We start from the raw sequence: 27,328 nt of genomic DNA on the forward strand, positions 1-27,328 counted from the left end.
GACCTATATATAGATCGGCAGTCGAATCCTTCTCGACGCCGTGTCTGGTTGGTTCGGACGGACCACCATATGGACACGTACAGCAGAAGACATCGTATTGGCAGGTGGTTCTTCCGGCTGACTGGCCATTGCCGTCTATTGATGGATGGCTTCTGCAGCTTCGCCCAGAGCATATGTGTATCTACCTGCCTACATGTACCCCGTGCGTCCTCTACGGTACTCGCTGTCTGTGTAGAATCAAAAACACTTGAAACGCATAAACAAGGTCTGCTGTGATCTCGAGCTTCCCCGAGATATCGAGCTAGATAGAGTTACGACAGTTGTCCCTAGATGTGTCAGGCCCCATCAGTCATTTGTTTGAGCCAGTTGCAGATGTGTTGGGATGGATCCCGCGCTGGCCAGGGGCACTGGAAGAGCACTAGAGTACCTAGAGTACACAGAGAATCCCCTGAAAGAATGTCCCCTAAATGGCGGCTTAGCCTCTGTTTTAGCGTGGCTCTTGCCACAGCCCACAGTGCGTCCTAGCGCCACTGTGGGTTTCGCAGGGTCCTGGCTTCGCTCTCTCCTGGTTGACGACCTGTGAAACGACACCTAACCTAGACAGTCGGCACGTTGTACCTAGCCTTCCTGCTCCCGATCTACCAACGTTTCGCAATACGTCTGTTCCTTTTTAACGTTCACCTTCTTTCTCACCAATTTCTTCTCTTGGTTCTGACGGGCGCCAGAGACTCTCTCCTAGCTATTGCGGACTTCTCGAGTCTGCTGCGTACATGTGGACAATCAGCACTCCGACACCACCCATCTCCATTGTTCCATTATCTTATATACAGTACCTACTAATCAAAGGGGCAAACTTGCGTCGTGCTGCATGATTCGAGCCGAACGCCATCACGCCGCTGCCCCCTTCTCCATTGTCGCATCCTGCGACGAGGACCCGTGTCCTCTATAAGCATCTTTCTACGACACTGTCACCGCGCACAATCTCCGAATAACGCTGCTTCAAACCCACCCCCGCCGACATGAAGGTATCTTCGATCCTCGGCCTTATCGGTGGCGGCCTGGCTGGTCTAGGGTCCGCTGGAATGCTACCGCCGCGCGACTACAACGCCCACGACTACTATGTTGTCCATCTCGAGCGCGGAGTTCAGCCCGAACATGCCGCTGCACGGTTAGGCCTCCGGTACGAAGGACCCATGGGCGAGCTGGCCCATCACCACGTCTTCCAGGGCGTCAAACAGGAAGAGAACGTCATTAAGAGGGCCGTACAAGAACGTAAGCGGAAACGGGCATTGGGCGGCCACGACCTAGTCGACAGCATCAAGTTCCACCAAAGACAGGAATTACACGAACCCATGCACAAGAGAATAATACCGCCACGTCCTGCTGGCTTCTACCCTGCGCCGCGTGCCCAGGAGCCTAATGCGCAGGCCGTCGCACGCCAGAAGTCTGTCATGACACAGCTCAGCATTACCGATCCCATTTTCGCAGACCAATGGCATCTGTTCAACCCCGTCCAACTTGGTCACGATGTCAACGTCACGGACGTCTGGCTCTCCGGCATCACCGGAAAGAACGCCACGGTCGCTATTGTGGACGATGGTCTGGATATGTACAGCAACGACTTGAAACCAAACTACTATGCGCAGGGAAGCTACGATTACAATGATCAACGGCCCGAGCCCCGGCCAACGTTGTCTGACGATCGGCATGGTACTCGCTGCGCGGGTGAAGTGTCGGCCGCCAGGAATGACGTGTGCGGTGTGGGTGTTGCCTACGATTCCAAGATCGCCGGTATCCGCATTCTCAGCAAGTTGATTACCGATCAAGACGAGGCTCTCGCGATGAATTACGACTACCAGCACAACCAGATTTATTCGTGCTCGTGGGGTCCACCGGACGATGGACGATCTATGGATGCGCCAGGAATTCTTATCCGTGCTGCCATGTTGAATGGAATTCAGAACGGACGGGGCGGTCTCGGTTCCATCTACGTTTTCGCTAGTGGCAACGGTGCCGCAAGTGAGGACAACTGTAACTTTGATGGCTACACGAACAGCATCTACAGTATCACTGTTGGCGCCGTCGATCGCAAGGGGCAGCACCCTACTACTCGGAAAAGTGCTCCGCCCAGCTCGTTGTTACGTATAGCAGTGGAGACGGCGACGCGATCCACACAACTGACGTGGGAGAAAACGCCTGTTACAACGGCCACGGAGGCACGTCTGCTGCAGCTCCTTTGGCTGCCGGCATCTTTGCGCTTGCCTTCGAAGTACGCCAGGACCTGACCTGGCGCGACATGCAATACCTTGCTCTGGAAAGTGCCGTACCTATTGATCTTGACCAACCTGAGTATGACTGGCAGACTACCAGCATTGGTAAAAAGTTCAGCCACACCTTTGGCTATGGCAAGGTCGATAGCTACAAGCTCGTGGAGGCCGCCAAGACGTGGAAGCTAGTCAAGCCTCAGGCCTGGTTCTTCTCTCCCTGGATTCATGTCCGTCAGGCCATTCCTCAAGGCGAGAAGGGCTTGGCTGTCAGCTTTGACGTTACCCCTGACATGTTGAAGAAAGCTAACCTGGCGAGACTTGAGCATGTCACTGTGACCATGAATGTTGAGCATGGCTACCGCGGCGATCTGAGCGTGGATCTTATCAGCCCCGATAAGGTTGTCAGTCACCTCTCTGCCACTCGCAAGCTGGATGATAGCAAAGAGGGTTACAGTGACTGGACCTTCATGAGTGTAGTGCATTGGTAAGTACAGCCTTGATCTGATTGACGCTAAATGGCCGCTAATATGTGCACAGGGGCGAAAAAGGTGTTGGTACTTGGACCGTCATCGTTCGTGACACCAAGGTCAACGCCCACAAGGGCGTCTGGGTCGATTGGCACCTGAAGCTGTGGGGCGAGTCCATTGACCCTGCGAAGGCCAGCCTTCTTCCCATGCCCACCGAGGAAGATGATGCCAACCACGACGTCGAGACCACGACCCAGGAAGCGGCAACGACTACACTCCCCGCCGATCCCCAAGCAACCAGTCCTGTGACCCATCCCACTGATCTGCCATCCGATCATCCCCATCGCCCTACCAAGCCCGCCATGGCCTCTCCTACCGGTACGAGCGCGGCTGCTGCCGCTACTTCGAGCGCTAGCACCTGGCTCCCGTCCTTCCTTCCGACCTTCGGCGCGGCCCCGCACACCCTGGCCTGGATCTATGGCGCCATGGGCCTGATTGTCTTGTTCATGGTCGGCCTGGGCGTCTGGTGGTACGTTATGCGTCGCCGCCGCCTCCGAAACAGTCCTCGCGATGCATACGAGTTCGAGCTGCTGAACGAGGAGGAGGGCGAGCGACTGGCGGGCGGTGGCGCCGCCGGCGAGAAGGGCGGCCAGCGACGCACGCGTGGCGGTGAGCTGTATGACGCATTCGCCGGCGGCAGCGATGACGAGGATGAGCAGGAGACTGCTATCCCGCCGCAAACCCAGAGCCGGCGGAATCTGGACAGCGAGGACAGCAGTGATGACGAGGACGCCAACAATGAAAAGGGAGGTGGTTCGAGGCTCCTGGCCGGCAGCAGCCGTTAAAGAGGTAGCTTTGTGTATGAAAACTGCTGTTTTGAAATGGTTTGTACAACTGTCAAATTAAGGAAGGACCACAGGAGATTCAGCCCAAGCACTCTCCTAGGAAAATGACTGGTCTCTGCACCAAAGCAAACTCGGCGCTCCTATAGCACTTGCATGGCGTTTTTGGATGTATTAGCATATATTGGAATTGCATTTCTAGCTCCATCCTTCTGGATATCTCCGTACCCCGTACTGTATGTTGGGTTCATATACGTGCCAGGTTACTTACTTACATAACAGGGTACGTCCGACTTGATGGGCCTGCGTGGAGGAAACAGGCGAGACCGAAGTAAGAAGGATGTAGTGGTCACGTAACAAGTTCACCGTATAGACAAGCAATATCCTCAAGTTCCTAAAGCGTACCTACGTACATCATGAATAACAAAGAACCTACCTAGAAACTCCATGCGGTCTTCTGTCCCGGACCGTCCAGAAACTGACACAAAACAAACAACTCATGACCGAATAACCGTTGCCCTGCCCTCCCCTTTTTGCGTTGGTCTTGGAAACTGCTTTGATTTCTAGATGGAAAATGCATGGTACCCTGCCATTTCGGCCAGCACCATCTTTCTCAAGACCCTGGCCACCCATCGATACGCAGCTCATATTCGCGATTCATTCATTTCTCCTTTCCCAGCTATTCGTTACCTAATATGCGCATGCGAGGAGCATATGCTGTCGTGTCCTCATGCAGCCGATACAGTCCCCTCCATCTCCTTGACGTATCGCTCCCAGACATCAATGGTGTCCGTATAGAAGCCGACGTGAGCCTCGGCGAGGCCACCGAATTGGCGCTTCAGCTCGATGCGCTTGATGCGCTCAAAATCCACGACCTCCTTGACGACCTCCTCGTCGAACATCTCGCTCGTCTTGTGGGCGCGCTCGGCCTCCGTCGTCAGCTCGTCGATGCGAATCTCGAGCTTGCGCAGGCGCTCGCGGCGGCTGGCCTCGTGGTCGACGCCGCGCACATCTTCGATCTTGCTTCGGATGAAGCCGCCGGCGCCTGTGCTACCGTACCCGGAAGCCAGGCTGTCGCGGTCGAGGGTGGATTTATTCAGATACTCGGTCAGCTGCTCGTGGTCGAGCTGCTTCTGCTCCCGCGCCTTGAGGAGGTTTTTGAGCGCGATGGAGTAGGCGCTCATGTCGCGCAAGCTGCCCAAGTAGTCCTGGTCGGTATGGTCCTTTAGCTTGCGCAAGCCCATGGCCGTGTCCTCGATGGAAGCGGCGAAAGCGTGGACGTTACTCTCGACGCCGGGCTCCAGAACGATGAGTTTCTGGAACTGTTCCGCAAGGTCGTGGAGGTCGGTTTCCAGGTCCGATTCCCTCCGCACCACCCGCGCAATGACTTTCTCGACATGGCCCAAGTCGTCATCCAACTTGTCTGACCTCTCCCGCACCTCGATAAAACGTTTGTCGGCCTTGTTGACCTTGGTAAAGGCATTGATGAAGGTATCAGCGAAGTTGTCGAATACGCCACCAGTGCCCGGCTCCGCCCCGACACTCGTGCGCGCGGAGCGGCTCTTCATGGTGGCATTCCAGTCGGGGACTCGAGGAAGGTGTGGAATATCGGCGCTCGTCGCAGTATCGGATGCAGCGTCAGGCGGGATAAGAAGCGCTGTAGAGAGAAGGCTCGACGGTGGGTGAAGTCGGGGCCGAAGCGATCCCCGCGAACATACTCCATACGCTGCTTGTCGGGCAGAGGAGGGACCGCGCATGCCGGGTAGTCCTTGGAGAGGGTTTTGTAAAGGAATACAAAGTCGGTAAACCGGCGGCGAGAGCTGAATTGAGACTTCTGGAATGAAGGGAATGTGGACTGTTGATGTATATTATAGGGTTAGTTCGGACTTTGGTAAGCAGCGGGTGATTTGACTACAGTCGGCAGATGGGCGGCTTACACTCGTGGTGACCAGATACGATACAAAAGCGTCTTTGGTGCCGTCGCTCTCCTTCCGGGGTTCTGACACGGCACACTCGAGGATATCGCCAGACAGGCCAGGATCCAGCCTCTCGGGATTCCCTTCGATTTCCGGGTGGTTTGCAGGCGAGGAGTCGGAACGGCTGTGTTCATATGTCGGGGATGGCGAGCTCGCAGCAGCCAGACCGGCGTCGTCGTCGTGTTGGTCGCTGTGCCAGGATATACTGGAAAAGTTGTCTTGCTGATCGATAACCGCCATGATTGCGTGGAGTTCCGGTCTGGGCCGGCTTCTTCTCGGTCGCGAGCAAGTAACAGCAGTAGATCTAGTGATTGTTGTCGAAAGAATGATGTCGACTAGGCGGTATTCTTCTTTGAAGGCCTCGGCTTATTGTGCGTAAGTTCAGAGGACGCTCGTGCGTGGTGTTTGAGGGGATGGTTGTCAATTGTTGCTTGTCGGATGGAGGTGACGGTGATGGACGGGCAGTCGGCGCATGCGTAACACATGTGCGGCGGGCCAGCAGGCAGGCGACAGGTACCTGCTACGCGTAAGTACAGCCGCCAGTAGTGCAGTAACTGCAGTTGCTCCAGGGAATCAGGGCAGGTGGAGACCAGCCACGAACAGCTTTAAGCTCCAGTCCTCACTCCGGGGCTGGCCTGGTGCAGCTTCTTGGCACTATGACGACGATTATACCCTCTCTATCGAGTGTTAGTGGGGAGAAAGCTCCCACGGCCAATCCCACTCCCACTCCCACTCCCACTCCTAGTCCTGCTGTACTCCTACTCCTACGCACCAGAAGCCCGGCTGCATGTAATGTGCATGTGGACATACACCACTTTCCAGGCACATTATGTGCAATGGACCTGATGATAACGATAAAACATGACTGTCCCCTGCTGATACTCACTAGGCCAGAATAATACCAAGAAAAGAACGCGCTAGCATTGGTTCTATAATGGATGCCAACAACTCTCTATTGCACCGTCCGCTGCCTTTGCTATATCTACATACTAGAGAAATCGTCCACCAACTCCCATGGCAGATCGTAGAGGAATATCAAATACGAATACAAAATCCCATGCCTGGCCTTTTCGCCTTCCTCCAGCAATCCTAGACGCCGCTTAGAATCCACAGCATGAGCACTTCTCCTGGCTTCCACACCCCAGCTTTCTAGTGGTGCTTCAGAAGATTAAAGTGTATCACAAGCCTCTCCATCTCCATCCCCACCTCATGCGGGCCTTTCTCTCCCTTGGGTGACGCTGCCACCACGCTGACTTCCAGCCGGTTGCTTCCGTAACGCAGGTTCACGTCAAACACGGGCTCGTTTCGTCTCTCCACGCTGCTGGGGTAAACCCGAGTAAAGTCGTGCATAACGTTGAGCTTCCACTCGCGCTGCTGAGTCTCGAGGAAGGGGGCCACCAGTGGCCGCAATTGAAGGCGGTAGTAGCTGGCCGGCGCGTTGAACACAAACTCTTGCTGCGTCTCGGAGGGACTTGCAGGGATCGTCATGCCCAGCCGGTTCTCGAGCTGCAGTTGTGGGTGTGAAGTGATGATCAACCTGGGCATCAAAGCCTCGTATTCCTCTGTGTCTACGTCAGTATGTCGTATGACCAAACGGAATTAGGTAACTTACTGATTGGTCGTGGGCGGTACTTCTGCGCCTCCAGAATATCTGCCGCCGTCAGCTTTGGCGGCGGCGGCGGTTGGGCGACAACAGGCAAAGGCGCCGGCGGAGGTGTAGACTGTGACAAGGGAGCAAACTGTTGTTGCGTTGTCGTAGCACCAATCTGCGCGGGCATGCTGGGGAACGCTTTGCCAAACTCTTCCGGTTTGATGGCTCCGGTTGGCGCTACAGCTGCCGATGGACTCGGCGAGGCCCCGGAAATCGAGACACTTCGGGCCTTCTCCAGCTGGCTGGTGTTGACAGGGGCAACGTTGGATCCGCCAAACGGCGCTCGCCCTATCGGGGTTCCATTCCGAGTTCCTTCGCTATCCCCTGTCTGGCTAGTTGCTGGCGCTGGCGACGCGGCCGTGCTGCCTTTTCCGCCGACGTGGATGGTGATCTTCTTAGGATGCACCGGCGTTTGGGCGGGCTTCTCGGCATTTTGCACCTTGAGCTTGATTTTCTGTTGTTGAGGGGGCTCTTGTACATGCTGCTTAGCTTCGCTAATCAGCCCCTTCATATATTCCTTCAATGAGTTAGCAGTGAGGTACACAAGGGGTGGCCATTTGAACTAAGTACCTCTAATTCCTGCGCCATTACAAAGATCTCGCTCCCATCTTCGTTGTAGTGGTAAGCGTTCTTCCATATGAGACTGGCCTGGTCCTCGAATGCTGCCCACGACTTGAAGTCACTGACGCCAGTAGCCTGGCTCCGGCCATGCTGACCGCGAACTTGCTTATGAAGGGCTTTCAGAGACATAGGCTCTGCGATGATCTCGTAATAGTCCTTGAGCGAGCGCGCAGGCAAGTAGATGAAGGCCTCGAAATAGTTGTAATCGCTTTTTATCATGGTCAGCACATGTAAAGATTTAAAGGGGGGCTCATAGGGGGCATACTTGTCATCCTTCTTCCGTAACACGTCCCCGACAATCTTCTCCTGGGCTTGTTGGAAGGTCAAGCCCTCAAACGAGACATCGTCATACGAGTCGACACCCTTAGCTTGAGTAGAGGCCGATCTTGAGGCTTGAGGTGTAGCAGCATTCCTGGAGGGTCTACCCCCGCGTCCCCTCTTCCACTGATCGGGGTAGGCTCAGGCTCGTCGTCACCGTCCTCATCCTCTTCATCCTCCTCCTCATTATCGTCCTCGTCTTCTTCTCCCTCCTCCTCTTCCTCGCCTTCGGCATCTTCGTCATTTCCTGTGTTGGCGACTGCTTCCCCGTTCGCCTTCGTCGGAGTATCGTCTACCTCGTCCTCGCCAGGGGCATCATCCTCGTCCTCGTCCTCGTCCTCATCTTCGGCGTCATCTGGGCCCGGACTGGGAGGGAGGGGAGTTGCAACTGCCTGATAGTTGCCAGATTTATAGGCGGGATTATACTTGACCATGAGGTTACTGACAGCCTTGCGCACACGTTCGGAGTCACTAAAGACTTCGGACTGGCGCGAATTGGTCTCTTTGGCGTTGGAGACCAGACGCTTGAAATCGCCCTCGAGAGAAGATAAAGTAGGATATTCGTGTTTATTCAGCTTCCGCTCGATGAGTTGTAGCGACAGCGGCAGACGAATCTTCTTGTAGTAGTCTGGGTCGTCGGCCTTGCTGGGGAGTTTCTCGAAAAGGGAGCAACCTTGCGGCCACTGCGATGTTGAAAGGTATATAGTTAGTCGTGGAGCTATGCAGCGAATGCAGCGTGGGGATATGAGGCGAGTGGTAGGCATGCTTGGTTTATCTACGTACTTCTTATCTGTCGTACTCCTGATAGATTCGAGGATACTGTGCCCGTATGCTGTTGTAGACTGAGGCGTCTCTCCCTTGGTTAGATCGCCAAATTCCTAGAGCGCGAATGGCGATGTTAGTTAACTTGCTGGAGCTGTAAAATGCAAATGCAATACACGCAGCTAGCAATGACGAATGCAGACTGGAGCGTTATGTTTTCGAGGTTCAAGGAACAAAACGAATGGGGAAGACGGTGCTTGGACTAAGTGCTAAGCCCATCTTTTCCCTTCTTCATCCAGACTCCTCCAAGTTGAAGACCTGCATCTTCGTTTCTGGAGTCCAGCTGGCAGTTGGGCAGGCACACTGCTGGTGCCAATGCATGTTCCTTCAATGAGTATTTGGACAGCTTGCGCGCCGTCCAAAATGCGGCGCGCCATGTGAGAAAAGAGAAAAGTCGAGGCTCACCTCTTGCAGCTTGCGACGCTTCGCAGCGCGATCTGGAGTGTCGGCTCCGTTCTCAATACCGCTAGCACCGCTCGCCTTCCTCTTATTTTCCATCTTCACGCGGTGGGACTTGATCCGAAAAGCATGCAGTAGCCGGCGGGGCGTGACCAGGTGAATATATGGTTACCAGTTTGCGCGGCGAATGGACCGTAGGAGAGCAATGCGCCTTCGATGGGGGTTGCGATGCGGCGATGCGGCGACGCGACGATTTGCACGCGATCGGAGCGGTTGGTTGGCGTTGCGATGGGATAGTGGTTGAGGTGGTGGTAGTCGCAGTGTGTGTGCTTGCTGGGGGTGGTGCTTGGCGGGTCAATCCAGTTGGTTAAGTCCAGTACGCAAGGTACAGGCTGCAGCATCGGCCGGGGCTCCTACATAAACAAAAGTCGCCCGCTACAAGTGCATGAATCAATTGGATTGTAAGTGCACGCAAATGGGGATATCTACCAGCTCGGAGCAAATCTGCATTACTGCGCAATTGCACCAAAGACTTAGCAGAAAGTTTGGCTGTGCCAGAGATGAGGCCTCATTTTGCCAGCTGACCACCAGCTGCCAAGGTTGCTGACCGCAGGGATCAACTGGATGCTGGCTGTGGCTTGACACTCAACTACTACCTACATGTACATACCTAGGTAGGGTACAAGGCAGGACCTTCAGTGTCAGATGTAAACGAGTTGTGCATGATACATACACGTATGGCATTACTATTTGCTATATGAACAAGGTCTACCTTACCTACAGTGCGTACCTCTTCCACCCTTGATAGGGACATTCGAAGTCAGAAAGGCCGTGACCAAGTGAGAATAGAAAGTTGGGCAAGTTCAGCACTACACGTGCCTGTAGATTTCTCATGCTTTAGTGTTCGGTATCCTGGGATCAGGAGCTTATGGTTTGTTTCTCCGTGGGGTATAAAACAACGAAACAGGCTCATGGACATATCCATGGCTTGCGTATAATGTTGTCCAGAGAGGTCTCTACATCCAAAATGGCATACATGAGCTAAAGAGTACCTAAGGCCGGGTGCTATCGGGGTATTCCCATGGTATCTACCTAGGTAGGTAGGTAGCTGATGACGAGGTATGTATGTACTTGGCCCATAGCATGTTCCGAGCTGGATATATGATTCGAAACTCTGGAGCACATGTTCTCTGACAACAAAACGGTAGGTTATTATTAGTTTCCCTGGGTAGGTAGGTATGTAGAGGTAGTCGATGATTGTTGAATGCACGGCAAATGCAGACTGTGGCTGCTAGAGGCCGTCTGCACAAGGAACCCCACGGCTGGAATTGATTGGCTGGCTAGTGCGTCCTCGCAATGTTTACTTCTCAATTGGGGAATGGGCCAGTTAAATCACCCCGCCCACTCCCCAACCTCAACTACTCGCTTCCTTATTTGAGGTAAAGTACAGCCTGGGATTGACCGTACTTCTCATTTTTGAGCAGAAACACCACCCGCAGATACCAGACTGCTCGCGCCTGACTCGTTCTTTCTTTGTTCCCGTTGGTTCCTGACCAGAAGCACTTCCTCAGCGCCCCTTCTGATATTCGACTTTTTTTTTGTATGTTTCAGGTCGTCACCGTTGGTCTCTGAGGCACGAAATCGTCGGCTATTTTTTTTCTCTGTTCCAAAACTGCTGGACTTGGCTGGGCTCTTAGAGGCCTCGTCCGAAAAGTCTCGACGACCCCACGCGACTCGACCAGCAGCCTTCTCCCTACAACCCCCCGGCCCGTTTTCTCCTCTGGTTGGCACCCCTTCCGGCATCATCTCTTGACTGCGCATCTGCTACGCTTCGTCTTCGCGCTCCATTCTTCCCTCGTCTTGGATCGCTGTGGCAGCTCCGAGCTTGCGCTAGGTTTTGAAGCCTACAACTCCAATCAACATCCAGTTTCCACGCGACAGTAACCAAAGAGTCAAGATGCCTATGGATATCGACACGAGCCGTCGCAACAAGGCCCCTCGGCCTCTCAGCGACAATGAGCGGGCGCGACTTGAGGAATTCATCGACTCCATCCATTATTCTGCTCGGTAAGAGTTCTCTACGAACAGCATGAGGCCATCGATTACTAACAAGGCCTTCCAGCTACTCGGATAGCGAGTACGAGTATCGACATGTCCAGCTGCCCAAGGCCATGCTGAAGGCCATCCCGAAAGATTACCACGATCCATCCCACGGGACATTAAAGCTCCTGTGGGAGGATGAATGGCGCGCCATCGGTATCACCCAGGTATGGCACTTGACTGTTTTTGTCTTTCGTAGTGCAAACTCGGCTAACGCGCACCGCGCCCACAGAGCTTGGGATGGGAGCACTATGAGGTCCACGAACCAGAGCCTCACATCTTACTCTTCAAGTAAGTCGCCCGCTTGTCTTGCACCCCCGAAGCCCATGCTAACGAGGCGATTTACCCCCTTAGGCGACCGCTCAATTACCAACCTCCCCAGTGATCCACTCCTTGCAACATGACCACCCCGCCGCGGCTGCTCAGCATCTCTCCTCCTCTTTGTACTCTAATTAGAGCCGACGACTGCATAGCGACATTTGCATTTTTACGGTGTAATGGTTCGAGACGATTTACGGCTGTTCTTCTTTTGATCACTCGCTCTCCCGACACCCGTGTTCACGACAGGATCCTCGCTTCACCCGCTGCTCAGTGTAGGTTAGATACAATACCTGAACCAACCAGAAGGGAAGTGCAGCTTCCGGTATGAGGAGGAAGTCTGATGGATAGATGGCGGGGTCACGGGCGATATATCGACAGGGTCCATCTGACCTGGGATAAAGGAAGTAATGGTTTACTTAGGTCCAATATCAGGCGTATGTGCAAGAGGGCTTCTTGGAGTTAAGATGGACCTGTTCGGCTCGAGTTTGGCTGGCGTTCAAGGTGAGGGATGTATGGAATGGACGTCTCGGGAAAAGGCGATTTTTATTTACTATTTTTTCTGCCGTCCATTGATGGAGGGGTCTGTTGATCGTTGATACTGCCCCACCTCGCATCCCATCTGGGTCAGCTCTGGAAGCGGCAGTACATGCACATCGGCACACCTGCACCCCAAGAGACAAGGCTTATATCCTCACCGAGACACCGACTACAACTCTCAGGCCAGTCAGTTTTCGTGCCCGAGTTGCGCTTGGTTTAATACTAGAGAGATACATAGCAATCCGAATAGAAAGGTTGCATAATGAGTCTTCAAACCACATCTGTGTCTGACATGAATGACGATAACCAGCCAACGTCGTTATGGTTTTTGGCGGACATGGGCATGTTCTCCATCATCTTGGCAGCAGCCAAGACCCCTGATTTCGTAGCATTGCCACATCACCTTAGCTCAGCCAGGTAGGTGTAGCGCAGCAGATAGGAGTGGAAGGGGGTACGTGGCATATTTCAAGGAACGCGAATTCCCAAAGTCATCAGGCAAAATCGAGGCAGAAAGAAAGGGCAGGATTATATAATGCCTGAGAAACTGCTTGGCTACTTTAGGTAGGTAAGTACAAGTATTCACACATCACATCTATTAAACCTACGTAACTAGGATCTACCTAACCTATAGGTACGCCACCTATCATCTAAAGTTACATACCTGGCTAGTACAATGCCCAGGAGTACAGACTTCGTGTTAGTAAGGCCCAGGGTTATAAGGGCCATTGCTATTTAAAGCACCCAGCTAACGGGCCATTATGTAAAGAGATGGAGGGATGGTGCAGCACAGCAACTCGAGATGGGTCCTGGTTGAAATGGATAATGCTGCCAGACGTTACTTGTTGGCGGTACGTACAGCACCCGGTTAGTTTTAGGGAGCAAGCAGGCAAGCAGCAAAGGCTCCGGCTCCAGGGCTCAGGACTCAGGAGAGGTCAAGAAGGAAGAGGTAACCAATCTATTGCCTCCCGTAATCCGTAATACGGGAACGGCACTTCTGGACACTGGACTTGGATTTGGCTCGCCTTTCGCAAAGGGTAGATCGGACCATGGATCGAACCATGTCATCCAATGACGACGCATCTTGAGTTGAGGATATTTGCCATATCAGTCCTTTGTCGGTCCTGGGGCTTGGTAAGCCGGCAAAGGCAAAAAGAACACGATTCACTTGCCAATGTTTCGTCCCAAGGCCCGGGCCCATCCATGCAACCATGTAGATCTTTCTTTTAATAAACGTACACCCACTGATTGATTAACGTGCCATTTAAACCACCTTGTCGCCCTCCATTCAACTCCCGTCTGCATGACAGACAACTCCCATCACAAGGTTAAACTCGCTCGTTTCCTGATTAAGCTTGATTTGGGCTCGGAGTAGGCTTGCGATCGTGTGCCTTTGCCCGTTTTGTCATACAGCTTTGCACTCGCTTCACTGTCCTCCATTCACTTGCTACCTACCTGTCGGCGGACGTTTTGGCCAACCTGTCAACCGGACCCCGGGATCCATACCTACTCAGGCACAGCAACCCCGTTTCACCTATTGTTACAGCCAAATTCTAGGTTGGGACCTACCTCCCCTTACCACGATCACTTGGCCGGTTCCGAAGAGGCCAGCATTCGACCTCCGCATACGACCCTGCTACCCACCACCTGTTCTCAGGCGTCACATTCACGCATATATTGCCTGGCCACCTCCCGGATCAATTGCCCGCCATGAGGCCGGCTGCGAAACACTTCTACCTGTCCTTGTTCACGCTCTGGGGTGCGCCTGTCCAGTGCAAACCTTCTAGCACTATAGCTCAAGATGACAGTTGCGCAGTATGTCGCACTTGAATCCTTCCATGTTTTTCTTCCTTCTCTTGGCTAGCTGCCTGGTTGCAGCTGCGTCTGCCGTCGCAGGAACGCCATCCCAGCGTCACCGTGGAGACCCAGCCTCTAACAGAACCATCTTGCAGATCTCCCCCAAGTCTATCGTGTCTGATGCGTGCGCCTCGTACTCCACGCTCGACGCGCTCAACCAGAAGGTGAAACCTGCTGTCGATGACCTCACACGCGGAACAGACTTCTTCTCCCACTACCGTCTGAACCTATTCAACAAAGCATGTCCATTCTGGAGCGACGAGGACGCCATGTGCGGTAACCAGGCTTGCGCCGTGGCTACGCTCGACAATGAGGAGGATATTCCCAAGATATGGCGCGCGAGTGAGCTGGGGAAGCTGGAAGGGCCATTGGCGAAACACCCAGGCAGGAAACTGCAAAAGGAACGACCGCAAAAACCACTACAGGGCCTCCTGGGCGAGAACGTGGGCGAGAGCTGCGTGGTGGAATACGATGACGAGTGCGACGAACGAGACTACTGTGTCCCCGAGGACGAGAGCGCGACTGCCAAGGGCGATTACGTTTCTCTGGTCCAGAACCCAGAACGTTTTACGGGATACACTGGAGACAGCGCCAAGATGGTATGGGATGCTATATATCGGGAAAACTGCTTCCAGAAGTCCTCTTTCCCACACTCGGCCTCGCTGGGTATGACCTCAGCTCCCAGGGGCCCGGCAGCACATGATTTCCGAGCTGTTCTGCAGGATGCCGGTCGCCAGCAGATGCTGGAACAGCAGTTCAACAACAACCAAATGCAGGCTTCAGCTTCAGCAGGCCTCGAATACGAAGACGAATGCCTTGAGAAGCGGGTGTTCTATCGAGTCGTCTCGGGCATGCACACCAGCATCTCGGCTCACATCTGCTGGGAATACCTCAACCAGACAACGGGCGAATGGCAACCCAACCTTCAGTGCTACTATCATCGCCTGCACACCCACCCAGAACGCCTCTCGAACCTGTACTTCAACTATGCTCTGCTTACGCGTGCCATTGCCAAACTTGGTTCTCATCTCCAGGGTTATACTTACTGCACGGGCGATCGGGACCAAGATGCCGACACCAAGGCGAAGGTCCTTGCAGTCACGCAAGGAGCCTCGAGCGTGCCCGAAATATTCGACGAGAGCCTCATGTTCAAGAACGGCGAGGGACCTTCGCTGAAGGAGGACTTCCGCAACCGGTTCCGCAACGTGAGCCGCATCATGGACTGTGTCGGCTGCGACAAGTGCCGTCTGTGGGGGAAACTGCAAACCGCAGGCTACGGCACCGCGCTCAAGGTCTTGTTTGAGTTCGACAACGAGAGCAAAGAAGTCCCCGTTTTGAAGCGCACAGAGTTGGTGGCCCTCTTCAACACTTACTCGAGGCTGAGCAATTCCATGGCGCACGTCAGGTACTTCCGAAACCTCCTGGAAGGGTCCGAGAAGGAAAAGAGTGCTGTTCCGGATCGGGCCAAGAAGCCACATGCGGTAGGCACTGGCACTGGACCTGTGGAACCCTTGGAGGTACCATTGGAGACAGAAGACGACGAATGGGCCGGCAGCGATGAATCCCAAAAAGAGGAGTCTAAAAGGAAACGGTTGCCGACGAATTCCAAGAGGAGTTTGAACGTGTCGTCAAGGCCTTCAAATATGTCATCAAGGGTTGGGCCAGCTTTCCCAGGAGCTTGTAAGTCATTAAAACCCCTCTGAGATAGTGTTAACTATTCACTGACTGCCGATGACAGGTTCTTGATTGTCATTGAGGAGTTCAATCGGCTCTGGGAATTCTATATCGGCTTGCCTGTGACTCCGAGAGCCTGGGGTTTCCACAGGCCGAATGTGGATGAACTATAGAAAGATCTGCGTGCTAATTGATACAAAGGTGTTTTTTCTTGTAACCATGGGTTGCATGCATGCCTTCCGAATGACAACCGGAGTTTTCAGCGTTTAGAAACTTGAATTCATTACTGTATTCCACTTGCAAGGGATCTTGGCGTTCCTAGGTCGAGCACTGCTTTCCAACATAGTCAGGATCGTCTGTATGTACATATGGAGTGTGATGTATGTTATCTACAGCTGCAAATCGTTTCCAGCACGTATGCATGTTATTATATATAGATATATACTAGACAGAATCTAAAGCCATTAGCCTCAGGCCTCGACATATTATTCATTGATTCAGTGTACACGACTCTATAATCCGAAGAGACCTTTGGTCCCTGCCTCGGGCAACGCAATATGTGTCACCGCATTTCCGATCTTGGCCTTGACTCCATCCACCCGAATCTGCATGTCTTGCATTGCATCACGATATGATGATTTCTTTCCCGACTCGAAAACTTGCCTGGTGAGGTTGACCAGCTCGGGGGTGGGCGGCTCGAAAGACCAAGCGACAGAGATGTGAAACGCGTCCCCAACATCCATTGTGGACTTGCTTCCGTCATCGCCGCCGCCGTCCGCAAAGGCATACAAAGCCGGCTGCCCAAACGACTGAACAACGCCGTTGCATCGCCGCAACAGCTGCGTCAGTTCTCGGTTCTTCCTCTTCGCTGCACCCTCCTCGGCATCCGCCTCTCGCATCGTCGTCGTCGTCGTCGTCGTCACCGACTCGACCCGCAAGACCAGGAACGACCGCGCCGACTCCGCGGTGCGGTGCCACTCCAGCCCCGTCGGCCGCAGCGAGAAGGCCGGGATCCCCGGTCCGCGGGCCAGCGCCGCCCGCACGGCGTCCAGGAAGTCGTCCTTGTTCCCCATCGTCAGGGATAGGGGCGCGACAGGCTGATGTGCAGCGGGAGCGGAGCGCCGAGGTCCGAGGTCAGGAACGTCTTCAACTCCAGGTCAGGGGCTACAGCAGAGGCGGAAGATGAGAGCTCGTCCAGGAGAGCGGTCAGGGTCTCGTACTCGGGGGAGGTGCCCGTGATCGTGGGGGTGCCATTCCGTGTATAGGTGCGACGGCCAGTGGCCTGCAACGTGCGGGTTCTGCCGCTTGCGGCCCTGGTGCAGGGTTGGGTCGTCGCGGGTGCTGACGCGGACGGTGGAGGCGTAGAGGTCGTGGAAGGTGCTGGGGAGTGGGGGGTAGGGTTGGTTTTGATGCTGTTGGGGTTGCTCCTTTCGGCGGTGACGTAACGGAGCTATTGGTGGTGTTGGCGGTGCCTGTGGTCTTCTTGGGTTTGTCCTGGCCAGTAGTGGCGGTTGACGGCGAGGGGGCTTGCAGTTTGCGCTTCTTGGCCTCGGGTTCGGTATCAGAGGCGGCAGCATCCGACTCCGAGGAGGAGTAGTCTACTAATAAGGCCATGGCACATTGGTTGATAGGTTGCTGCTGTACATGCCTCTCTGGTGGTGAGGTCCACAGTTGTTTACGGTGCTATAACATGGGTGCTGTACAAAAGCGGTTGGTGGGCTTAGACCGTCTCCTGAGAAGTATACAAATCGGGGCAGAGCCGCAGAGGCACACGGTGACGGATGCTGTTTTAGTCGCGTTGGATGGGTTGAAGTCCAAAAAGTGGCTTGCGTAGTGCCCGCTGGCCCCTGCTTCCAAGCTGCCAGGCACATGGCTTTAGGTCCACTTAGCGAGCATGGATGTTGTAGGGCTGGCTTAACTGGGGGCGGTGGGAGGGGTAGGTTGCTACTGTACATAGATCCGGGAGAAGAAGGTGAAACATCAGATGAACCTGCCTTCTTAGTCATGCCACTGTTCAATGTTTCTAACGTCAAGCGGGATTCATCTTGACTCAATCCAGATGTCTTCTGTTCTGGGAAGTACTTTGAACTTGAATATAATGACCAGCAGTCCACCCCCGGCCGGGGTTCGCTATATTCAACCCACGTTATGCTTCATATCCGGCTGTCAAGTTCACAAATCTCTTCGCTCCAGCGTCTGCATCGCGAGCAACCAAAATCCATCCGGCTACATGTAGGAACTCTTGAACCCGACTGCAAGTCGTCCATGACGAAACACCGGGGCATAATGCCCGGTGTGTGTCAATATCAGATCTCCGGTAAAGATAGACGTAGGCAAACATGAACCAATCCGTCAACGCGGGGTGAAGAACAAGTGTCGGCGATTGAACTGGCAGTTGTACATAGAAAATCATGGTGAATTGTCCAAAGCCTTTATTAAAAACAATCGGTTATCCGGCAATTCAAAACCAAGGTACAATATCCCCGGGCTTGTTTTCAAGTGCATTCGTCCGATAAGTTGGTCCTGTGGTCGGAAACCGTTTCGGTAAACCAGATCAATAACAACACTGCAGTACCAGCAGTGCCCTCACAAAGTTATTCCCAGTTGAGATCGCCGACTTCGTCCCTATCTTTAAACAACAATTGCATCGGCCGATCGGTATACCGAATCTGTATACCGAATCGGTATAACGAAGGCATCGACGATTTTTTAATCTCGTGCTGTATCGTGCCTGCCACATGCCACCCAGCGTCGATATCAAATCGAACCTGCCGTGTCTCCAATCTTCTAACACGACAGTCGCCGACACTTCAGTCTTTCACCATTGAAAGGTCCACCAAGATGGTCTCGCATGAGAGAAAAGCTAGCGGCAACGGCGGCCAGGGTAGCTACCAGAACATCGCCGATGACGATGCTGTCGGCGATAATGGTCGATCTACTCCCGATCCCAAGGCCCAGGAGTCGAAGAAGCCAGGCGTGTTCCGACGGCTTAGTCGATCTCTGCGAAAGACATTCACGAGTGACATTGATGAGAAGAACGACCCTGAGATTCTGCGCATGAAGGACCGAGAGAGACGCTGGAAAGCCCAGGTAAGTGTACACTTCTTCACATTTTTTCTTCATCTTCGTTTTCTTCCAATCTGTTATCGTCCTTGCCGGCCGGTCACGGGCATGTCCCACTTTGAAACCCAAGCATCATCCTACCCAACCTGCATCGAAGATATTTGTGTATCTTATTACCTCTGCACCACGGCTGCGGCACACAGGGTCCTGGCTAGCCTCTGCCGCCCGGTGCTGCTAGTCGCTGGCGGCCGCTGTCTAATTGGGCCGACGTCATTGTCGCAGAGTGGAATTTCCACCAAAATGCGACTTTTTGATGTTCAGCAAGGGACCCCTGGCCGCCCATTGCGTCACGGTGGGCCCTGCCTAATGACATGCCGAACCGTCCCTGCTTCCGTCTATCATTTTACATCATACCCCAAGCAAAACACCCACCTTCTGGCACCGGGGACACCCACTACCGCTGGCAGACTGCAGATGGCTACGAAGGGACGCGTGTGCCTTGCGGCAGCAACTCTGTCTGCTCCTTCGGAAAATGATGTAGGCTGACATATGACATGCAACTAGGCCGAGAAAGAATTGAACGGGCCCTTCACAGAGCCCGATATTAATTACTTCGAAGGCCCAGGTCGTCCGTTTGTGAAGACTGTCTTTCCTAGACACCACAGCAGCCTCAAAACCTTGAAGCAAGCCCAATTTGACAACGTTACTGACAACGTTACTGACAACGACACTCACGACGACACTCTCAACGACACCTACAACGACACCCAGCGGCTAGCTGAGGAAGAACTCCGTCGCATTAACAGACAGGCTACTGGAGAACGCAATCCCCGTCACCAGCAAGCCCAACTTCAAGAGCCCAAGCCCCGTCGTCAGGCAGCCCAGCCTCAGGAGTCCAAGCCTATCCGCACCCAAAGCCTGGTCCAACCAACTTCACGTACACGTCCAACCCGGCGATCTAACACGATGAAGTCCAGTCTGGGTAGAAGCGCCTCTCTCAGCCAGCGATTCCCTGGCGATATGTCCCACCGTCCTCTTGAGCAAATCAAGAAAGAGAACAAGGCCGCCCAGAGAGGCCCTCACTTGAGAAAGACGACTTTGCCTCGCGCCGACCCGATTGACACGCTTGACAACATCCTTGGCCACTCGTACCATCATGAGGGTCCCTTCGATGCAACCTTGGCCTCGCGCAATCTCAACAAGAAATATGCACCAATCGAGGCCGTGAAAAGCACCAACATGGAGGCTCTGAAGGCCACGCCCAACGAGCTCGTGCAAGACTCGCTCACTAAGCATGTTCCTCTGCAAGGCACTGCTAACATCCCCCGGGAATGATGGACTTCAGCGGCAGACGGATGAGTTACGAGGAAGGTGCCGATTTGCAACGGGAACGGTTTGCTAGTGGAGGCCCATTCCGCCGCTATGACGATGTTGTAAGTCAGCAAGACCCCTTTACACAAGACACGCGCGATCGACTACCCAATCGTACAAACATGCGTCAAGACAACGACGGTCACATCTCTACTATACTAGAAGAAGATGAAGAAATTGACACAACCAACACTACCGACACCGCACAAGCACAAGCTAACAGAACCTGCCAGGACTACCATCCCGATGACTTGAAAGGCAAAGGCGAGCCATCGTACACGCTCGAACGAGCCTTTAAGCATGGCAAGTCTGCTAGTGTTGGTGATGGCCCTGGCGTCTATGAGATGCAGCCAAGAGGCATGTCGAAGTCGTCGCCTTCCAAAGACAAGGAAGGCGATGTGCTGATTCGACAGCGTAGTCGCAGCTCGAGCTTCGGCGAGGGCCCCTCGGGCTCTGGCGCCCATGCGACGTCCTCGGATTCCCCCGTTCGGCGGCGGCAGCAGCAGCTCGCCTGGCAAACGTCTCAGTACCGGCCTGAAGAAGCGCATCGGAAGCATTCGCCGCAAAGCTGGTCGTGGCTCATAGTGCTGTGCTTTAAGCCCACCTAAAACACCAGTGGATTCACTCGGGCACTTCACTCAGACACAGCCTTACTTGGACGACCCTTGTGCACTGAATTGCATGAGTCCGTCCTACTTCTCCTAGGTGCCCCTCAATTGGCATTGAACCGGCATCACGAGGAGTTCCATCGGCTTTTATTTATGCGCCCTTACTTTACTTTTCATTTGCCTTTTCACAGCCCAGCCACTTGTTGTATGATATTAGGGAGTTCGACGACAGAGAAAATGCGTCTCTGTGAGCCGATGAACAATGGATGCCCTTGACATGAGCGATGGTTAGTCAAGGCTACCTAGGCAACGTGCCAACTCATCCTTATGCATGCCAGGGATGCTTGGTCCTGCCTGAAGGGAGTCAGTCAGGCTTTGGAAGACAATCCAATCCCGCCGAAACTTGCAGGCGAAGGAAAGAGAGTGTGTGTTTGCGATTGCATTCAAGCAATTTCAAGGCAGAGACACCCCCGGATGATGCGAATGAGTTTTTTTTTTGGAGCGAAGAAAGGGAGAACTGGCAATAACGACGAGGAGTTGACAGATACCCATGAATGCTAGTAATGAATAAGATGATACATAGATAAAGATGAACTAAAAAGGGTCGCTGAGATCTGACCTACCTATGTGACATGCATGTGTATCAAGAGGGGTATTTCCATATCAGCATGGCCAGTTGGTCAGGACGAGTCAGCCTTACCTGTTAGTCAAGTCAACCTTGAGGTGTCTGGTGGACAGGGGTGTGCCACCAGTTGACCGGCCCTTACCCCACCCCAGGCCAGTCCAGGCCAGGCATGCCCGTGTAGTACTTGTAGTAGAGGTAGGTTTATCGTTTTCTGCCGCCTGCCTGCCTGTATTAATGGTAAGAAGTAGGTAGAGGGTAGGTAGTAGCACCGACCGTTCAACAAACGACAGTGCCCAGCCCCCGGCGCGCCCAGTCAGTTACCGCTGAGCCTTCAGTCGAGCTGATAGGTTAAGCGCCGAGGTGGTGCAAAGGATACCACAGGAGGAGTCCGAATCCCATCTGCAAACAGCGTAAAGCTGGTCGCATTCGGTCGGGTTTCTCTACTCATCCCATCTGTAATCCATCCATCCCCCACCACATCTCATTGAATCGCAGCGCATCGCATCGCATCGCATCGCATCGCAGCACATCGCCATGAAACAAACTGTCCCCTGCTGTCGGGCGGCCTTTTGATTCCAGAGTTAGCCTCGAGCCTAGCAGGCATATATGCATACACTTACACTTTCGGTACCTGGCAATTGAAGGGGGGAAAGGCATAATCCATCAATTGCTTGCTCCATTTGCTCATTTTAGAGTGCATTGCCCAACCCACCCTGTCTACCTCCACAACCATCACCCAGGATCCCTTTACTTAAGCTTCCTTTGCGACCATCCGGAGCCTCCATGGATGAGTCTAATTCTGCCACAAGCGCAACGGACGGACTCCCTTCCAGGCAGCAGCAGCAGGAGCAGGAGCAGGAGCAGGAGCAGCAGGAACTGCAGAAGCAGCAGCAGCAGCAGCTGACACAGCCGCCTCGTGGGGCTCACCTTCTCACCTCAACGACCAAGAGCCATCGTCAGGCGACTAACGAAGCGCTAGCAGCTGATGATAGCAGCACACCTTCAGGTCAAGAGGAGAAAATCAGCTTCATGTGTTTTCCCATTTCAAGGTGATTGCGCTCGCTTCCCTTCGTTTGTTCTCCCCTTCCCGGCCTGTCACGCACAGCCTCGCTCCAGGGCTGTCTAATTGACCCATGCTCTGAGAGCTTCCTCCTTCCTGTTGGATGCGTCGCTTCTTTGTTTGTTATTTTTTGTATATAAGTACGGAGAGAGGCACGCACGTCTGTAGGCTCTTTTGCGTTTGGCGGATCTTCTGCTCTTTGTTGTTTATTCCACAGGGAATGCCACTTTCACGTGCTGTGTCTGTGACCTTTCTTAGCAAAATTCTTACCTGAAAGCACCCCCAGCAGGTTCTCCCATATAAGAAGTAACATGCCGTTCTTCTGGTCCAGGAAGCGGGAGGAGCCAAAAGACGCCCCTGCATCTCCCTCAATGGAACCTCCCTCTCATCAGCCACAAACCGCTAGCCACCCCAAAGACAGCAACAACACTATGGAGGACACCATGGTAGATTTCGAGGCGCTGTACAGGGAGGAGCGCAAGGGATTCCTGAAGAGGGACTTCAAAGGGAAAAAGCCGAGAATCGAGGAACAGTTCCGTGAATTCTGGGGATATGACAATGCAGAGCAAGATGCGAAGGCTTATCTGCGAAATGACCAGGCATACGCCTACCCCCAAAGGCCTAAATGGGTACAGGGCAAGACCATATTCACAAATTTCAACGACCGGGATAAGATACTCGCCGAGGACGAGGATGGCGAGGTCTTGATCTCTAGTAATCATGCGTCCTTCGACATAGCCCAATATCCTGGCAATTCTTCGCCTGCTGGCATGTCTATGATCCACCTTCTCGGTTTGCCCAAGAAGTCTATCTACAACGGGGTCTCTTTGGACAAGGACAATGTTCAGATTATAGACAAGATCATAGACCTCTTTAAATCGAAGTGGTCAGACCTCGACTTTCGGACACGGGTGTTAGAACATCAGCTGAAGGCCATGAAACGACAACTTGCAGCGGTAGAGGGGAAGGAGAAGGAGGAACCAGGGGAGGAAGCACAGAAAAGCCGCAAGCTCGCAAAGGAAGGCTTCGACCTCGCCAAGCTACATCACGAAGAGCTGGAGGCCAGAATCAAAGATCTGGATGTGGACGGCTTCCAATTTGGGCTGCACCTATATCCGGATCACAGCATATCACACTTCCACATGCATATCGTCGCCATGCATCCGGGTATGCGTAAGTACTCAACCTCACAGCATGATGAGAAGACGAAGGACGTGGAGGAGGTTCGCGAGGCCATCATGGCCTTCGACAGGAAAATTAGGAGCTTTGATAAATCCTGGGTAGCAAAGACTAGGTAGCGACATAATGGAGGCGGTCGAATATTATACCCCGTATGATGAACTCCGTACTAGCCTATGGAAGGGAAATGGTTCACATAGTTCGTATCAGAGCCATTGACTTTAACTTTGGTAAATAGCTCCAGATCAACCCTTTGCCTAGGAGCAACGTCGTCGGTTTCAATGAAGTGATTTTGAATCGTGGTTTATATTTAGATTCCAGTCAGGATTTTCAAGGGGTTATAGCCCCCCCGGGGTCACCATGAACTGGTCGCGCCTAGGGTAATGAGTAACACAGGAGCTGCCACGGTTGCAACATTTGTCATTAGCCTCGCTTATAGATAGGTTTGTAATCCTTCATTTGGTCAAGCTAGGCAGCACACTCAATTTTGCCATAATGCCAATGTTCAAGTGTGTGAAGTCGGACAACCCAGGAAAGGCAGTGAAGAGGCAACTAGCTCTCTGGAGAATGACGGGGCCACCAGGAGAGGGTATAATTTTCCTTTCTCCATTGACCTTTTGCCCTCGACTCTAAGCCTGGAGCATTACTTGCTTCATCTCAGGCAGCTACTGAGCTTGAGTCAGTGTTGGCAGTATTCACCTGTCATCTTGTCAAGTGTCACGGATTGTAAGCATGGCACATTCATCCTAAGTGAATGTGGTTTCAAAGTGTAAGCCCTAGGCTGTTGGGGCTCCGCTCCATGGTATATAATACTGAGCTTCCAAGCCATTCCAACTAACAACATTGACCATTGCCAAAGCCTATGTGATAGAATGGGATGTCCCGGTGCGGACACAGCCCTGGGTGGATGTGGAATGGGAATAGTGTATCAGTGCAACCACTATTTGAACGGGTAGCTACTAGAGGAAGGGAAGGGCAGTACAAAGAATTGAACCTGCTGCACATGGTGACGAGGCTGGCTGCTTCGTCTTATGGCCTTTTGGTATCTCCTTACCGGCCGAGCCTTTCCGGACATTGTTGGCTCGAGGACATAACTCTTTGATTATCTTGGCGGTCAACCTGCAGGTGAATTCCCAACAGCACACCACCAGAATTGATAACGAAAAAGCCAGGGACTAACAACCGAGAGATGGGGGCTATGATAGGACTTGTAGGATATTCTGATATATGAAAATATCCCCGTCCGGTAGGAAGCGTGAGCCTTCCTTTCCATTCACCTGTCGCGGTGAAGCTGTGTCAACTGCGCAGAAAACTGTTCGCACCGGAACAGCTCAAGCCCCTGAGTACCCTGATCACAGCTTCCAGACCAACCTACAGCCGTTGCAACTTATCTCTCCTTTGTCATGGAACATTTTCCTAATAGGCGGGCCGTTGAGTAATGGGCATATGCTTCGGCTACTCCTTTCTCGTATATCCCGTGTACAGTTTTCCTACCAACGTCCTCTTTGATCTCTGGAAATTGCCCGTCTGGTTTTCCTCATGACCCTCCTTGATACGATAGTCAATGCTAAGCATCGTTACTGTCTTTATTATGGCGAGGCTATCTAAGCCCTCAAGTGATCCTAGACATAGAACCTCCTCGGAAAGCTGACACCCCCTCAGGATCATCCGCCTTGATGGTGCACATCTCTTTGTTCACCTCGTACGATGGATACACTGAGTATCACGATGGAGCGCTGTATAAGTATTCGCTCGGGAGACATGGGCTTGATGCTCTGGCTCCCCAGTCTTCGATAATACAACGGCAGGACCGACAACAATAGCACAAATAGCAGGCCTAACGGTAATTTGAACAATGGGCCGGGACAAGAAAAGAAATGAAAAGGGCAAAGGTAAAGCTCGTGGCAGTAGAAGCAGCAGCAGCAGCAGTGGAAACTCACACCCAGACCCGGGTCTCTTCGGTAACGACCTATTTGATACATTCCAGCAAGGTGCCACATACGACACTACAACTCGGGCTAACTCACCCTCCATCCTACCCCATGTAGGAGCAAATCGCCCTGCCCCTGCCGTTGCGATATCTCACCAGACAGGCTCCGTCCAGGCGACCGCATCCCATCCTAAAGCGTCTTCTCGATATAAGTCTATCGCACCAGCTGGCTCGCCCCCACCGCCACCTAAGCAGGACATAGAATGTCCCAGGTGCGGACAACGCACGCTCAAGGCGACTTATAATACCAGGAAGAGGGCCTGCGAAAACTGCGCGCGGACCTATTGTGAAATATGTCACTCCTTTAAGGACATAACGCAGTTCTACAAAGCGGGGCCAAGCGTTTCGAACCCGGGCTGGCTCGTGGAAGATTGTTGGGATTGCCGCCAGATTCGGAAGATTCAGCAGAGCAGCAAGTCGGGTAAAAAGAAGTAGGACACTCTCGGTTCCGCGGTGGGCTCAGAGGGATAGGAATTATAATGAACAAAGTAAGGAGTAAATGCGTAAAGGGGGATCACGGAGCCCGCTTAATATGAGCGTCAGGGGCGCTCTTAGCTGGGCTATATGAATTATCCATTCATTTTTACCATTCGCCGGGTTTCTAGCAGGTCTAGAATATCTCGACACATATTTTATTGTTAGAACCAAATGGGTTTCAAGATAATGCTACTCCTCAAACTCAAAGGATTGGCTATAATACGTCCTATTTGGTACCGTGTATGCTGGCCGGAGTCATATAGTTCAGGCCATCTTTCTGTGGAGGCAGATAGTTATCTTCATCTCCCACACGCAGATAGCAGAAGGTCCAGTCCATTCCATGAGCACTCCCCTTGGCGTAACTCTCAAATGTTCATGGGTAGCCGTACCATGCTATCGGAATACAAGTATCGCAGTTCGTGGTGGCAGTGAAGGTGTTGATAGGGGTCCACGAACTGTCAGACGTTAACTACCACCCCCATAAGCCCAGGCACGCCTGACCAGGTGAGGCGGTGGACAAGTTTTGTTACTTGGGACCTAGATAGGTTGACTGGCAGGCCAGGGGTGAACTACACGACCGCACAGCCGACTTTTAGCGGCTGCTCGGCATCAGAGACCCGTTAGCCTTCAGCTAAACACGAGGCCGCCTTGCGAGCTAGGAGGTCCATACTACCACGATCAGTGTGGTGATTACTGGTGTCCAGGTGAGTGGATTTACTGTATAGTAGCTAACGTAGTGCGACCAAGCATGTATCCGATGAGGAAGCCGTTGGATGGGCTCACTGACACTGCACGACCGTCTGACCCAAAGGCGAGGAAACCGGCGCCTGACTAGTATAATGTCACGGCATCCAAGATGCCTAACACTACACACCTTTTGTACTTGACGGGCTAAGAAATATGTACTGGTGTGCTGTACGCAAGACTTACACAGTACAGATAGTTACGAATCAATCAGCTTATGAACACTCGACATGATGCGAATCGTGGTATGACAGTGAGTGACCTGGGTACTGCAACATATACTAGGTACACAACCTGTTGAAGCGACTCGGAACGTGAGGATAGGTTGCGGATGTTTATATTTATGTCCTCATGGGACACTT

General features: G+C 53.1%; 11 protein-coding genes across 11 annotated transcripts; 7 read left to right on the forward strand and 4 right to left on the reverse strand.

Moving 5' to 3' along the window:
* Window positions 1–1,019: 1,019 nt before the first annotated feature.
* Window positions 1,020–3,579, forward strand: PG997_009530 (uncharacterized protein; the record flags this gene model as incomplete). The annotated part of the gene is made up of 3 exons (XM_066813845.1): window positions 1,020–2,072; window positions 2,120–2,751; window positions 2,805–3,579. 3 exons carry the CDS (start codon window positions 1,020–1,022, stop codon window positions 3,577–3,579), a joined length of 2,460 nt encoding a protein of 819 aa, XP_066665807.1.
* Window positions 3,580–4,304: 725 nt separating this feature from the next.
* Window positions 4,305–5,792, reverse strand: PG997_009531 (sorting nexin-4; the record flags this gene model as incomplete). Its single annotated transcript, XM_066813846.1, has 3 exons — window positions 4,305–5,233; window positions 5,302–5,431; window positions 5,514–5,792. The coding sequence occupies 3 exons, from the start codon at window positions 5,790–5,792 to the stop codon at window positions 4,305–4,307; spliced, it is 1,338 nt and encodes a 445-aa protein (XP_066665808.1).
* A 909-nt stretch (window positions 5,793–6,701) lies between these two features.
* PG997_009532 (uncharacterized protein) lies at window positions 6,702–9,462 on the reverse strand (the record flags this gene model as incomplete). The annotated part of the gene is made up of 5 exons (XM_066813847.1): window positions 6,702–7,114; window positions 7,165–7,720; window positions 7,774–8,216; window positions 8,270–9,020; window positions 9,370–9,462. 5 exons carry the CDS (start codon window positions 9,460–9,462, stop codon window positions 6,702–6,704), a joined length of 2,256 nt encoding a protein of 751 aa, XP_066665809.1.
* Window positions 9,463–11,320: 1,858 nt separating this feature from the next.
* PG997_009533 (putative cyclin-dependent kinases regulatory subunit CKS1) lies at window positions 11,321–11,848 on the forward strand (the record flags this gene model as incomplete). Its single annotated transcript, XM_066813848.1, has 4 exons — window positions 11,321–11,430; window positions 11,486–11,630; window positions 11,696–11,754; window positions 11,818–11,848. 4 exons carry the CDS (start codon window positions 11,321–11,323, stop codon window positions 11,846–11,848), a joined length of 345 nt encoding a protein of 114 aa, XP_066665810.1.
* Window positions 11,849–14,028: 2,180 nt separating this feature from the next.
* On the forward strand, window positions 14,029–15,921 carry PG997_009534 (endoplasmic oxidoreductin-1; the record flags this gene model as incomplete). The annotated part of the gene is made up of 3 exons (XM_066813849.1): window positions 14,029–14,133; window positions 14,271–15,855; window positions 15,914–15,921. 3 exons carry the CDS (start codon window positions 14,029–14,031, stop codon window positions 15,919–15,921), a joined length of 1,698 nt encoding a protein of 565 aa, XP_066665811.1.
* A 440-nt stretch (window positions 15,922–16,361) lies between these two features.
* PG997_009535 (uncharacterized protein) lies at window positions 16,362–16,922 on the reverse strand (the record flags this gene model as incomplete). The annotated part of the gene is made up of 1 exon (XM_066813850.1): window positions 16,362–16,922. The coding sequence occupies one exon, from the start codon at window positions 16,920–16,922 to the stop codon at window positions 16,362–16,364; it is 561 nt and encodes a 186-aa protein (XP_066665812.1).
* An 84-nt stretch (window positions 16,923–17,006) lies between these two features.
* Window positions 17,007–17,463, reverse strand: PG997_009536 (uncharacterized protein; the record flags this gene model as incomplete). Its single annotated transcript, XM_066813851.1, has 2 exons — window positions 17,007–17,229; window positions 17,291–17,463. The coding sequence occupies 2 exons, from the start codon at window positions 17,461–17,463 to the stop codon at window positions 17,007–17,009; spliced, it is 396 nt and encodes a 131-aa protein (XP_066665813.1).
* Window positions 17,464–18,690: 1,227 nt separating this feature from the next.
* On the forward strand, window positions 18,691–20,247 carry PG997_009537 (uncharacterized protein; the record flags this gene model as incomplete). The annotated part of the gene is made up of 3 exons (XM_066813852.1): window positions 18,691–18,939; window positions 19,477–19,833; window positions 19,885–20,247. The coding sequence occupies 3 exons, from the start codon at window positions 18,691–18,693 to the stop codon at window positions 20,245–20,247; spliced, it is 969 nt and encodes a 322-aa protein (XP_066665814.1).
* Window positions 20,248–20,405: 158 nt separating this feature from the next.
* PG997_009538 (uncharacterized protein) lies at window positions 20,406–20,891 on the forward strand (the record flags this gene model as incomplete). Its single annotated transcript, XM_066813853.1, has 1 exon — window positions 20,406–20,891. The coding sequence occupies one exon, from the start codon at window positions 20,406–20,408 to the stop codon at window positions 20,889–20,891; it is 486 nt and encodes a 161-aa protein (XP_066665815.1).
* Window positions 20,892–22,299: 1,408 nt separating this feature from the next.
* On the forward strand, window positions 22,300–22,646 carry PG997_009539 (uncharacterized protein; the record flags this gene model as incomplete). The annotated part of the gene is made up of 2 exons (XM_066813854.1): window positions 22,300–22,471; window positions 22,633–22,646. The coding sequence occupies 2 exons, from the start codon at window positions 22,300–22,302 to the stop codon at window positions 22,644–22,646; spliced, it is 186 nt and encodes a 61-aa protein (XP_066665816.1).
* Window positions 22,647–23,007: 361 nt separating this feature from the next.
* PG997_009540 (uncharacterized protein) lies at window positions 23,008–23,874 on the forward strand (the record flags this gene model as incomplete). Its single annotated transcript, XM_066813855.1, has 1 exon — window positions 23,008–23,874. One exon carries the CDS (start codon window positions 23,008–23,010, stop codon window positions 23,872–23,874), a length of 867 nt encoding a protein of 288 aa, XP_066665817.1.
* Between the last annotated feature and the right edge of the window lie 3,454 nt (window positions 23,875–27,328).

This window comes from Apiospora hydei (assembly GCF_038363865.1).
Source record: "Apiospora hydei strain CBS 114990 chromosome Unknown utg000007l_segment0_segment0, whole genome shotgun sequence".
NCBI classification, from domain to species: Eukaryota; Fungi; Ascomycota; class Sordariomycetes; order Amphisphaeriales; family Apiosporaceae; genus Apiospora; species Apiospora hydei.